This window comes from Leopardus geoffroyi, chromosome A2 (genome assembly GCF_018350155.1).
Source record: "Leopardus geoffroyi isolate Oge1 chromosome A2, O.geoffroyi_Oge1_pat1.0, whole genome shotgun sequence".
Taxonomy (NCBI): domain Eukaryota; kingdom Metazoa; phylum Chordata; class Mammalia; order Carnivora; family Felidae; genus Leopardus; species Leopardus geoffroyi.
The window spans coordinates 894,736-907,792 of NC_059331.1; the positions used below are offsets into that span (position 1 = coordinate 894,736).

A 13,057-nucleotide genomic window follows, 5' to 3' on the forward strand; every position below is an offset into this window, starting at 1 on the left:
CCACGCCCCGAGCGTCGGGCCACGCCCCCTCCCCCGCCCCCTCAGCCAATAAGATGCGCCCCAGCGGCGCTCAGCCCCGGGAGCAGCCGCGCGGTGGTCCCGCTGAGGCTGCGCCAGTGCCCGCGCCGAGCGCCCGCCAGGCTCCGGGCGGGATGGAACCCGGGCCGCGGCGGCGGCACAGTTGCCGCCCGCCGGTCTCCGTCTTCCTGCGCGACCCGAACTCCGGGCGCGTCTACAGGCGCGGAAAGCTGATCGGCAAGGTGCGGCCCCCCCGGCACCACAAGTGCGCGGCGAGGGTCCGGGGCCGCGCGGGGGTCCCGGCGGGGCGGGGAGGGGTGTGCGCGCGCGATCGCGAGCCCCGGCGAGCCCCCGGGTTTTCCTTCTGCGTGTGTCGTGTGTCCGCGCGAGTTTGGGGTCTGGCTTTGGGCTTGCGCGGGTTGCGCGGCCGCGTCTGTGGCGTAGCCCCTGCACCGCGTGCGCCGTGGCGGGAACCGCTCTTTGGCGTCCTGTGCGGTGCCCGTAGGTCGGCCGTCTGTCCGGGGCTGTGGGTGAGCGCTCGAGTGTTCCCGGGCTCCGTGCCTCTGCAAGAACTCTGTCGTGTTGTCTCCAGGCGCGCGTCTGAATGTGCTTCCGCGTCTGCGTGCGTCCATATGCTATATTGTGGTCCGCTGGCTGGGTGTTTCCAGATCTGGATACGTCTGGGGACGCGTCCCTGCGTTTTCCTGCATGCTCGGGGGGTTGCCTGTGCGGGTCTGAGGGTGTGAGCTGTGTGTCCGTGCGTCTCCTGTTGTCTGTGTGTCCGTGCACGTGAAGAGGCCTGGTCACCTGTCCGCACACCTGCGCACACGGGGCCGCTGAGCCGGGCACCTCTCCGCTGCAGGGTGCCTTCAGCCGCTGCTACAAGCTGATGGACATGTCCACCAGTGAGGTGTTTGCCCTCAAGGTGGTGCCTCGTGGTGGGGGCGGGGCCGGGCGCCTCCGCACCCGGGGGAAGGTAGGCCCAGACCTTGGCTCGCAGGGGGGCGCCAGACAGGTTCCTGCCCTTGGGGGTGAGGGTGTACGCCCCTGGGCCCGAGTACTAGGGGTCGGGTGGGGCCACGCCTGCAGGTGGAACGTGAGATCGCCCTGCACAGCCGCCTGCGACACCGAAACATTGTAGCCTTCCACGGACACTTTGCTGACCGCGACCACGTGTACATGGTGCTGGAGTACTGCAGCCGCCAGGTGCCCCGGGGCGGGTGGAGAGGGAGCCTGCGCCGCGCCCCGCACCCCCCACGCATGTCTGTGGTGCTTCCCTGCGCCCACCTGTGTGTCTCTGTACGTGCCTGTCTCTGCTGCGTCTGCACCAGACACGTCTGTGCTCGTCCATTATGCACCGGTGCCCACCTAGGCTCGGGTGACTCACTTCTGCACACCAGGACTCACTTGTGTCCACTTGTGCCCGTTTATTCATCTGGCCCATCTCTTCATCTGTGGCCATGTAGGACCACCGTAACTCGATCCAGCCCCCCTGAGCACAGCTGTGCCCGCCTGTGTCTATCCTGTGCCCTCCTGTGCTCACCTGTGCTCACCTATGCCCACCTGTGTCCTGTGCTCACCTGTGCCCACCTATGCCCACCTGTGCCCACCTGTGTCCTGTGCTCACCTGTGCCCACCTATGCCCTCCTGTGCTCACCTGTGCCCTCCCATGCTCACCTGTGCCCTCCTGTGCCCACCTGTGCCCTCCTGTGCCCACCTTTGCTCACCTGTGCCCATCCTGTGCCCGCCTGTGCCCACCTGTGCCCTCCTGTGCTCGCCTGTGCCCTCCTGTGCTCACTTGTGCCCACCTGTGCTCACCCGTGCCTACCTGTGCCCTCCTGTGCCCACCTGTGTCCTCCTGTGCTCACCTGTGCCCACCTGTGCCCTCCTGTGTCTATCCTGTGCCCTCCCATGCTCACCTGTGCCCGCCTGTGCCCACCTTTGCTCACCTGTGCCCTCCTGTGCTCACCTGTGCCCGCCTGTGCCCTCCTGTGCTCACCTGTGCCCTCCTGTGCCCACCTTTGCTCACCTGTGCCCATCCTGTGCCCGCCTGTGCCCACCTGTGCCCTCCTGTGTCTATCCTGTGCCTTCCCGTGCTCACCTGTGCCCGCCTGTGCCCACCTTTGCTCACCTGTGCCCATCCTGTGCCCACCTGTGCGTCCTCCATGCCACTGCTGCCTGCGGTCACCTGCAGTCACTGGCCCACGTTCTGGAGGCGCGGCAGACTCTGACGGAGCCCGAGGTGCGCTACTACCTGCGGGGCCTGGTCAGCGGCCTGTGTCACCTGCACCAGCGGCGCATCGTGCACCGCGACCTGAAGCCCAGTGAGTGGGGGGAGGGGCGCGGGGGGGAGGGGCGCGGGGGGGGGGAGTGGCTTCCGCCCTCATACCCCGTTGCCCTCCCCACCCCCCCCCCACCCCGGCAGGTAACTTCTTCCTGAGCAAGAACATGGTGCTAAAGATTGGAGACCTGGGGCTGGCTGCCAGGATTGGGCCGGGGGGCCGCTGCCACAGGTACACGGAGGGCTCGAGGGCGCGGGCGGGGCCGGTTTGGCGCGCCGGGCCCCAGCGTTCCCGAGCCCGCCGCCATCCCCTCCCAGAGTGCTCTGCGGGACCCCAAACTTCCTGGCCCCGGAGGTCATCTCCAGGAGTGGACACTCCTGCCAGTCAGACATCTGGGCTCTCGGCTGCATCATGTGAGTGGGTCCCGGGGGGCCCCCGGGCCTGGGGAAGAGGGCAGGGGCAGGCGAGGACAGGTGTGAGTATGCAGGGGGGAGGGCGAATGGGGACAGGCAGGCGTGAGCGAGCCTAGGACACGTGCGGGCGGGCGTGGGGCCGGTGGGAGCCGTGCGAGTGTGCGGGGGTGCATAGGGCACGTGGGAGGGAACACAGGTTCGAGCCGGCCCGGAGGTGTGGACGGGCGTGTGCCGGTGCACACGGGCAGATGCGGGTAGGTCCGCGGTCGTGAGGTACCGGGAGTGGAACCCGCGCAGGCAGGCGTGCAGACGGACGTTGGCGTCAGCCGCGTGGACGGGACCGGCCAGGTGGGAGCGGGTGTGGGGCAGGTGCGGGAAAGCGGACGCGAAGCCTGTCCGGAGCAGGGGGGTGTGGGTAGGGGCACGCCAAGCCTGGGCAACCCAGGCCCCTGCCCCACCCTCCACCCCTACCCCCCCCCACCCCGCCCCCGGGGCAGGTACACAGCGCTGACCGGGGCCCCTCCCTTCACGGCGGCTCCCCTGTCGGAGATGTACCAGAACATCAGAGCCGGCCGCTACCCCGAGCCTGCCCACCTGTCCCCCAACGCGCGCCGCCTCATCGCCCGCCTGCTGGCGCCCGACCCCGCGGACCGGCCCAGCCTGGACCGCCTGTTGCGGGATGACTTCTTCACACAGGTGCGTGGGGTCCAGCGGGGGGGCCGGGGGCCGGGCGGCCCGCGCCCGGTGCTGACCCCCGGTGCCCGCCTCCAAAGGGCTTCACCCCGGACCGGCTGCCGGCCCGCTCCTGCCACAGCCCACCCATCTTTACCATGCCCCAGCCTCTGCGCGGGCTCGTCCGGAAGGTGGGCCAGCTGCTGCTGGTCCAGTGCCGGCCCCCCTGTGAGTACTGCACCCGCCGCCTCCCCTGCTCCCGGCCCCCCTCCCCTGCTCCCGGCCGCCTGCACCCGCCCCCGCCTGGCCGTGGGTCCTTTCCACTCCTCCGCACCTTCCCATCCGTGGCAGAGGCGGATGTGGGTGGCGGATACCCCCCTGCTGCACGGGGGGCGGGGCTGTGCCCCCCCAAACTCCTGGTGCTCCCCCAGGCCCCTGCACTCCTAACGAGGCCTCGGATTCAGGAGGAGGTGGTTCAGATCCTGACTCCACGGAGTGGGGCGGTGAGGTGAGGGCTCGCGGCAGCGCGCACGTGGAGGCGCGTGGGACGCATTCTTACGGGGGGAGGGGCTTCAGAGCCACGAGGCTGGAGCCCCTCCCCCACCTCAGGGCCCTCCTGGGGGCCCAGGGCCTCCCCTCACCCCTGCTGCTTCCTCCCCAGGCCTCCCTGTTGGACAGAGAGGCTCCCCGCTCCGCAGTCCCCGTCTACCGGCTTACCCACGGGACCCTCCGGAGTGACCCAGCCGGTGAGCAGACACTCCATCCTAGGCGGGGGCTGCTGGTGGGAAGTGAGGGTAGAGAGGTGGGGGGCGGTGACTGGGCCTTGCCAGGGTCACCGCCCCTCTCTTGGCCTCACCTTTCCCACCTGTAAAATGGGAACGATGTTCAGAATCATTCTGGCTTCAAAATAAGATTTATCCAGATTGGAGAGTTGGGGGCGGGGGCGGGGCCGGTGGGAGGGGCCCCTCGTGGTGGGGGGCCAGGCCTGTCCTCCCTCCACGCCCCCCCCCCACATAGATCTGTCTCCCCAGGACCCAAGGGGAGCCGGAGGCAGGAGGTAGAGGCGGCCATCAGGAACTTGCTGCTCTGCCTGGATCCCAGCCTCCCAGGTAGGAGCCCAGGGGACTCACCCCGGCCACCTGCCTCTTCACATCCAAAGACAAGCGCCTCGTTCTGTCCGCACTTTCCTCTACGCGTCCCGCGCCTCCCCCGCTCCCCCACCAGGCCCCGCCGAGACCCCCTTGCTCAGCTCCCTTCTTTGCGCCCAGCCCCACAGGACCCCCCGGGAGGGCAGCAGCCGGTCCTCTGGGCCCCCACGTGGGTGGATTATTTCAGCAAGTATGGCTTCGGCTATCAGCTGTCGGATGGGGGCAGCGGTGTCCTGCTTCGGGACGGCACGCACATGGCCCTGCGCCCCCCGGGGGAGTAAGTTTTGGGGCTCCTGGGCCCCCCCACCTTTCCTTAATCATTCTGCAAGTATTTATTAAAATCGGGCCTGCTCTGCGCATCTGTAAGCCCTTCCTGCCTGACCACTTTGCAGGGGGTGGGGGTGGAGGTGACCGTCTACAACCTGGTTGTGGAGGGGCTTTCCGAAGAAGTGACATTCAGGCGAGACCTGAAAGATGGGAAGGAGCCTGTCAGGAACAGCATCTGAGGCACGGGGAACAGCATGTGCAAAGCTCCTGACATGGGTCCCAGCGCAGTGGGTTTGAGGAAAAGTGAGATGGGGGCACAGGGAGGCTGTGAAGTCAGTGACCTTCAAGCCGGGGTTGGAACAGGTCACGTTTGACATGACCTTCACGGCAGGAGTGACATAGACTCAGCAGGGAGACAGTTGGACTGGTCAGGTAGGGACAGGCTGTGGCGGGGTGGGGGGTGGGAGGGGAGGGCAGGAAGGCGGGAGCAGCCCTGAGGCAGGATGGGTTTGGGGGCGGGTCAGGATCTCAGCGGGACGTGCTGGGTGTGGCTAGAGGGGCCGTGAGGAGCTGGCCTCCAGATCCCCATCCCAGGGGGTGTGGCTGGTGGGAAGCTGTCCTCGGGCGTCAGGTGCCCAGGATCGAGGCTGCGGCAGCCAGCACCGCCCTGTACCCCCTCTCCAGCCGGGTCTGCTATGCGTCCGCGCGGGGGAGGCTGGACACGTTCGCCCCGAGGGACGCGCCCAGCCCGCTGGGCGCCAAGCTGGCCGTCCTCCGGCTCTTGGCCCGATACATGCAGCAGCGGCCGCGGGAGGTAAGGGCCGGACGGGGCGGGGCCAGGCCGCTGGGGACACGGCCAGCCTGAGGCCCACAAGGCCGGGTGTGCCCGCAGGAGGAGGGCCGGCCCGCGCCCACCCCCCCCGGCGACCCCCGGCCACTGCCTGCTTCGCTTCCTCGCGTCGGACCGGGCTTTGCTGCTGCTTTTCAGCGATGGGACACTGCAGGTGAGTGCGCAGGGTGGCCCTCGTCCTCGGTGGCCTCTGCGGGGCAGCCCCGGGCCGTCAGGCACTGTTGGGGGCGCGGCCGGGGGCAGCGGGGCATGTTGACCTCTAAGCGCAAACACCGCGAAACCAAAAACGTGTGTCCGTGCCGGGGCAGCGTGATTCGGGGTCATCTCCGCGGGTGGCGTTCGCAGCTGCCAGAACGTCATCTCCCCGGAAAGTCATTTCTAGATTGAGGCTTTCCCGAGCGGTCATGGTGACGTCAGTCTGACACATCCTAGCCAGCCCCCAGACCGACGGCCCGGGCAGGGCTTTCGTTGTCATTATTTTTAAAAAGTTTGTAAGGTTTTATTATATTTTTGACGGACAGAGCGTGAGCAGGGGAGGGGCAGAGAGAGAGAGGGAGACACAGAATCCGAAGCAGCTCCAGGCTCCGAGCTGTCCGCACAGAGCCCGACGCGGGGCTCGAACCCGCGAACCAGGAGATCATGACCTGAGCCGAAGTCGGACGCTCAACCGACTGAGCCCCCCATGCACCCCTGCTTTCCTTGTTATTTGTAAAAATTATGATTTTATTTTCCAGGAACCCCTCCCTGCCTGTTCAGACTAGAGTGGGGCTAGCACGCTCGCACTGACCCAGGCGGGGCCGCAGCTGGGGAGGCCGGTTCACCCGGGTCACAGGCTTAAGAGCAGGGGTCTCACTGGGTGGCCGTGGGAAGGGGAGTCCCCGTCTGAGTCTTGTTGTCCTGTTGGTGCAGGAGGGCCCCCGGGCTTGCTCCCTGAGCTCCTGGAGCGGGGGTGGGGGGCGGCCGCTGAGACCCAGGCAGGCGGCTCTCAGCCTCCTTCCACCTGCCCTGTTCATGCCAGGGCAGGGGGTAGGCCCCGGGGGGGCCCTCTCTCCTGACCTCGCTCCTCTCCCCTTGGCAGGTGAGCTGCCTCGGAGACCAGGCTCACCTGATCCTGAGCGGCCAGGGCCGGGAGCTGCGGCTCACGGTCCGGGAACGCGGCCAGCGCAGCACCACGCACGCCCTGGGCGCCCTGCGGAGCCCCAGCTGCGCCCCGGCCACCCGGCAACGCCTTCTCCACGCTCTTCACATGCTGCAGAGCATCTAATGCCGGGGCCCCGGCTCCGTTCAGGCTCTGGTTCCCCAGAGGGGTGTCCCTGGGGACAGCATGGCGGTGGGGGGGGGGCGGGAGGCTTGCTTTGTGTCGTGACTGTTCAACCCAGACTTTTGTGCGGCTTTGTCCTTTTTTTCATTAAAGAAAACTTGACTCCCTAGCCTGCCGTCTGCCTCTCTGGTGGCGTTAGATGCCTCGTGGCCTGTAAGTGGAGGGGACATTTAGACCAGCCTGCCCTGAGCTCACTCCTCTTCCTGGCACAGATCTCCGCCAACACAGAAACTCACACCAGAGCGGCTGTGCCGTGACCCGAGAGCTGAAGCGTGTGACCTTTGCTCAGTGGCCGGGCAGGGAAGTCGGTGGCCCGTGCTCTGCAGGGAAGGCATCTTGTGACAGCCAGGGGACATGTGCTCCCAGGGCTGGCCGACGACTGGGAGCTACTACACGCAGCCTATTCTCACAGAGACACGAATTACGGAAAGGACCGGCCGGCCAGCAAAGAGCCCAGGGACGGCTGAGATTTTGAGACTGGAGGCTTGGGGAGGCCGGCTGCTCCCTGACGCCGACTGCTGGGAGACTTTTTTTGTTTTTTTTAAACTTTTTATTTATTTTTGAGAGAGTGCGAGCAGGGCAGGGGCAGAGAGAGAGGGGGACACAGAATCCGAAGCAGGCTCCAGGCTCCGAGCTGTCAGCACGGAGCCCCACGTGGGGCTCGAACCCACAAACCGTGAGGTCATGACCTGAGCCGAAGTCAGACACTTAACCCACTGAGCCACCCAGGCGCCCCATATAGTTTTTTAAAATGCCCTCAGCCTTTAGAGAGTCCTGGGTGGGGGCGGTCCTGCCCCCAGGGGGTGTGGGGTCGGCAGCTGTCACGTGGGAGGGGGATGGGTGAGGGCGGTCCTACATCAAGGGGGTGGGGCCAGGGTACCCGGATGCCCCCAAGTCCCCAGTGCTGGGGAGAGACCCTGCTTTAGAGAAACTGAAGTATTCACAGGCCTGATGCTTAATTTTATTGGAATCAGGGAAGCAAACAGTGAAGATGAAAAGCAACATTGTGGGGGAGGGGTGGCTTCCGGTGCCCATGCAGCACCCTGCCCACCGCCATCGCTGTCATTGTCCCTCGGCTGGCGCCCACATCATGTCATGTCCGTCAGGAGAGAGGACAGGGGGTTGGGGGGTGCCTCCCAGGCAGATCGCAGCCCCGCTCAGGACCCCCTGTGCTGCGGGCGCCCCTGGGACCAGAGCGGCCCCCGGGCACCCTGCAAGCTGTCCCTGCTGAGCCACTTACTGTCGATTCCAAAAGTGTAACGTGGATGCCATCTACTTGTGACAAGTTGCAAACGGGCAGAGCGGCCGCCTTCCTGGGGAGGTCGCGGGGGCACCGGCACTCGGGTTTCCCCAGCGAAGAAGGAAGCCATCAATGCGCCCTTGCCTTTTCCCTCAACCGTGTGCCTGGATGCATTTCTGCGCCTGCGTGTGAAGGCCCGCCTCCCGCCCGCTGCCAGTGCAAGGGAGCGAGGAGGGAAAGCTGGCTCTTGGGGCCGAGGGAGGTCGGGAGGCCGCATGCCTTGGTGTGGCCTGGCGTGGGAGGAGAAACTCTCGTGTACAAGAGGGGCGGGAGCTGAAGAGCCCTGGGAGAACCTGGGAGGAAGGGGGTGTGGGTGGGAGAGGAACTGGCAGAAGGGAGACAGAAAACACTGGAGATAAACATCCTGCTGTTTTTGCCCTTTGAGTAGTAGCGTGGACATGAAATTTACATAACGTGCAATTAACCATTTTTAAAAAATTTTTTCTTGTTTATTTTTGAGAGAGAGTGTGTGTGTGAGCAGGGGAGGGGCTGAGAGAGAGGGAGACACAGAATCGGAAGCAGGCTCCAGGCGCGGAGTCGTCGGCCCAGAGTCCGACGCGGGGCTCGAACCCTCAAACCGTGAGATCATGGCCTGAGCTGAAGTCGGGCGCTCAACCGACTGACCCACCCAGGCGCCGCGCCATTAACCATTTTATTTATTTTATTTTATTTTTTGTATTTTTTCCCCAGCCCAATAACCACTTTAAAGTGCATAACTCAGGGCCACCCGCGTGGCTCAGTCGGCTGTCTGACTCTAGACTTCAGCTCAGGTCGTGATCGCGTGGTTCTTGAGATCAGGCCCCATGTGGCCGGGCTTTGTGCTGACAGTGGGGAGCCTGCTTGGGATTCTCTCTGTTTCTCTCTCTTAAAATAAAATAAATAATAAACGTAAAGTGTACAACTCAGTGGCGTTGAGTGCATTCATAATGTTATGCAACCACCACTTCCATCTAGTTCCAGAACATTCCATGAGCACAAGAGGAAACTCCACCCCCATCAGCAGTCACCTCCCCCTCACGAGCCCCCTTCCCGTCCGTGGATGAGCCCGTTCTGGACGTTTCACACACGCGGACTCACACCCGTGTGGCCGCCCGTGTCGGGTTCCCTCCCTGAGCGTCGTGTGCTCGGGGTCCGTCCGGGGCGGCAGGGGTGGGCACCTTGCTCCTGCTCGCGGCCGAGGGACGTGCCGTGCGTGGTGGGCACATTGTGATTGTGCCATTCACCTGTGGGTGGCTTCGTGTTACACATGACGGAAATCGCTCCTCACACAAAGGACCGGCTTCCAGTGCCGAAATGGTGGGGAGTCGGACACAGGCCAAGGACTCCTTCTGCCTCTCTCTCCCTTTCTCTGTCTCTTGTGCTACCAACTTCTGTGTTGACTTCGCTCGTTAGCAGGCTCTGAGGCCAAGTGGGGGAAATGTGTCAGCCAGACTCTCCCATCAATGCAGGCAGAAGTCCCAGGTTGAAGCCTACTGGCCAGGCCTGGGCTACGTGGCTGCCCCGCCCCCAGCCGGATCACCTGGAAGGAGCGAGAGGGGTCCGCGAGGAGGGGAGGGGATGCCGGCCTTCCCTGGTCGTGTTGCTTCGCCTTGGTGTGTTTCCGGTCAACAGACGGTCTTCTGGGGGTGGCCTCCTCGCCGGCACTCAGCAGCCCCAGGGTCTTGCTATCCACACCCTTGGGTCACAAAAGATACAGGTGTCTGCCGGGCACTCTCTGGGATCGCTGGCTCCGCGCCCTCACCCCTGTGACCTGATGGTGCTCAGACAGCGCCGTGCAGAGGCCCGAGCCTCCCGCCAGCAGCCCCGGCCGGCCGCCTGGGAGCGGGTCCTCGGGCCCCAGCTGAGCCCCTCGGACCAGGCAGCCCCAGCCCGCCTGTGACCAGAACCTCGTGAGAGACCCCGAGCCAGAACCACGCATCTGGACCCCTTCCCACTTCCCGAACTCCAGAAATGATGAAGGAAAAAGACAAGTGTATTTCGCCGCTTCAGGTCACTCGGCTTTGTGCTGATTTGCTACCACTCAGCGGTAGCGAAACACGCATTGGACCCAGCCCGGGACCCAGCACCCTCAGCATGTAGCTGCCCGTCTGGCACAGTGCCCTGCCCTCAGTGCCTGCCCGCGCCCGTCTGCGGCCCCACAGCGGCGCCGGCTCAGCGAGCAGCCGGCCCACACGACACAGCATCTGGGTGACCTCCCAGACCAGCTCTCAGCCGGAGGGTGCGAACTGCAGGAGGGGCAGGGAGCCCCTGCCTCCTCCTCCGGGCTCCCACGCTGCGAGTTTCTGGAGTCTTTTTCAGACAGGGTAACAGGGCACCTCAAGAAATAAAATCATTAGCCTCCCTTTGGTGGGCGCTTGCAAGGGTCGGAGCTCCAGGAAGAGGCAGCGAATGCGTGCCAGGCCGGGCCTTTCTTTCTTTCTTTTTTTATTTTGTTAAGAGGAAGCCACCGAGAGAATGGATGCTCCGAAGGATGCAGGGAACTTGGCTTCCCCCGCGCCCTGCCTCTGGACCACGTTCCCATTGGTCTGTGGGAGCGCGCGATGCGACGCCTCCTCCAATCAGCAGCAGGCGGGGCGGGGCCGCCCCCCCCCCCCCCCGCGCAGCCGGGCAGATGTGATTGGCTGCTGCTGTGGCAACCGCGTGTGACGTCATAAAGCTTCGCAGGGGCCAGGTCCCGGACGCCGGCCTCGCGTGCCCCGCCTGCTCTAAACCACGTAACTCGGCTTGGGGTCGGGGGTTCTCTCCCCCACTTACCAGACGGGGAAACTGAGGCACGCGGGTGACCTCGATATGTAACTGCTGGGAGAAAAGTGTGGCTGGAGGCATGTCCACCTGCCCCCCTGCCAAACGGGGAGGTTTTAGAATCCTGGTGACTCCCGAGAGCCTGCGAGTGAGAACATACCATCGCAGACAGGTCACGGAGAACAAGAGCCTCCTGATATAACGTTTATGAAGCGACAACATCTTAGGAATGGGGGACAGATGAGTGGTTGCCAGGGTTACGGGTGGGGGGGGGACACTTGCGGGGTGGACGCACGGATTTCCGCAGCTGGTGAACTTGTGGGCGATGCCATACCACACAGGTGAGTGCGAGTAAAATGAAAACAAGTGAATTGAAATAAGGGAGGTGATTGTATCAACGACAATATCCGGGTGGAGATACTGACTATCGATTTGTAAAATGTGACCATCAGGGAGAACCGGGCCAAGTGCACAAGGGAGTTTCTCAGCGGCATTTCTCACAACCGCAGGTGACTCTGCAGTGGCCTCAGTAAAGGCTTCAATCACAAAAACCCCGCTGCTGGTTCCTCCGTAAGTTAAACACAGGATTACCGTATGGTCCAGGAAGCCCACCCCTGGGTGTATCCCCAAGACGATTTCCAACACGTGTTGGGAACCAAAACTGTGTTCGAGGTTCCATGCTGTCCGTAGGATTGATTAGGATTGACATCGGCCGTCATCTCCTGCCTGAAGTGGTTGAAAATGGTTTTCAGCTCCCAATTGATACATGTAAATAGGTGAGATTTTCTCCACCGGCAAATCTCAACCTCTCTCTGCAGATGGGAGAGTAATCAGATGTATTTTTACAGTCAGACGACATTTATTGCTTGGCTTTCAGAACTTGTCCTGGGACCCGGCCCCTGTGTCCTTCACCGTGGGACCTCGTTCTGCCTCCTTGTCTCGTGGGGCGCCTGCGCGGCTCAGTCGTTTAAACATCTGACTTCGGCTCAGGTCATGATCTCACAGTTTGTGGGTTCGAGCCCCGCGTCGGGCTCTGTGCTGACAGCTTGGAGCTCCGAGCCTGGAGCCTGCTTGGGATTCTGTGTCTCCCTCTGTCTGCCCTTCCCCGCGTGCTCGCTCTCTCTCAAAAATAAACATTTAAGAAAAAGCCAATGAACTGGAGTCCTTTCTCCTACTGGGGACAGTGGCAAAAGTCTCATGGAGAGGGTGTTCAAGTTGTCCTGTGTCACCCTTGGCCAAGGCCAGATCTGGTGTGAGTAAAGGAAAAACTCAGTCCTTTGGGGTCCTGGCATTTAATCGACAAACATTTAGGGAGTGCCCCTTGTGTGCCAGGGCGGAGCTGCTGGCCCGGGGACGGGTCAGTGGTGAAAGGTGGAAAACGTGGGTCCGTTTGTGGCCTGAGGGAGCCCACAACCCCGGGGGCCAAGAGACCCTAGTCTCCACTTTACCAATTCAAGCCCAACGCCGGTCCCCGCGGCCGTTGAGGCGTCATGTGCCGTTCCGGCCGCACGGTGGCGACAGAGCACGGGCTGCTCTGGCCCCGTCCGGTCGTGGGTGGGGCCTGTCCTGAAGACGGCGCAGGGGGCCCGCGGGGGCACAGGTGCTTGGGGCTTTCGGCTTCACCCCGGCTCTGCCCCAGAGCACACCCGCTCCGGGCTATGGCGAGAAGCAGGCCTCAAGGTATGTCCATGACCTGTGCACTTAGTTCTGGTCCATATTAACCACCCCCACCCGTGTCCTGCTGGCTGGGCCCCACCTTTACCTGCCAGGCAGAATTGAGGAGCCCCAAGACAGAGCTCCCGGGCACACGCCTTTGTAAATCGATGCCTTTCTGTCTCTCCCCCCCCCCAGCCCCCTGCCCATTGCCAAACACAGCAAATACAAACACACGACATCCTGTTCAATCTGAACTCCAGGTCAGTAACCAGCGCAAAATCTGAAATATTAAAATGAAATGATTCAGGTTAACTGGGCGTCCTGTATCTTCCAGAGTGATCGCTCCAGCTCTGCTCACCGGGAGCTCTTTTCCTGCGGTGGCTCCTGT

General features: G+C 63.7%; 1 protein-coding gene and 1 long non-coding RNA gene across 4 annotated transcripts; one reads left to right on the forward strand and one right to left on the reverse strand.

The window, feature by feature from the left end:
• PLK5 (polo like kinase 5 (inactive)) lies at positions 1–7,571 on the forward strand. Of its 2 annotated transcripts, XM_045491234.1 has the most exons (15): positions 1–260; positions 881–994; positions 1,108–1,224; positions 2,213–2,342; positions 2,444–2,531; positions 2,618–2,713; positions 3,211–3,409; positions 3,487–3,613; positions 3,817–3,893; positions 4,047–4,131; positions 4,417–4,494; positions 4,654–4,810; positions 5,485–5,614; positions 5,693–5,804; positions 6,729–7,571. In XM_045491234.1, exons 1-15 carry the CDS (start codon positions 54–56, stop codon positions 7,079–7,081), a joined length of 2,070 nt encoding a protein of 689 aa, XP_045347190.1. In that variant the 5' UTR covers positions 1–53; the 3' UTR covers positions 7,082–7,571. The 2 variants fall into 2 exon arrangements, with proteins under 2 accessions (XP_045347190.1, XP_045347191.1); XM_045491235.1 differs by lacking the exon at positions 6,729–7,571 and having other exon boundaries at positions 5–260; positions 5,693–6,201.
• Positions 1,231–2,169, reverse strand: LOC123605014. Of its 2 annotated transcripts, none has more exons than XR_006715546.1 (3): positions 2,120–2,169; positions 1,716–2,078; positions 1,231–1,571 (listed from the first exon to the last, which is right to left on the reverse strand). It is a non-coding gene; the product is annotated as an uncharacterized LOC123605014 (long non-coding RNA). The 2 variants fall into 2 exon arrangements; XR_006715545.1 differs by having other exon boundaries at positions 1,716–2,088; positions 2,120–2,151.
• Positions 7,572–13,057: the final 5,486 nt, after the last annotated feature.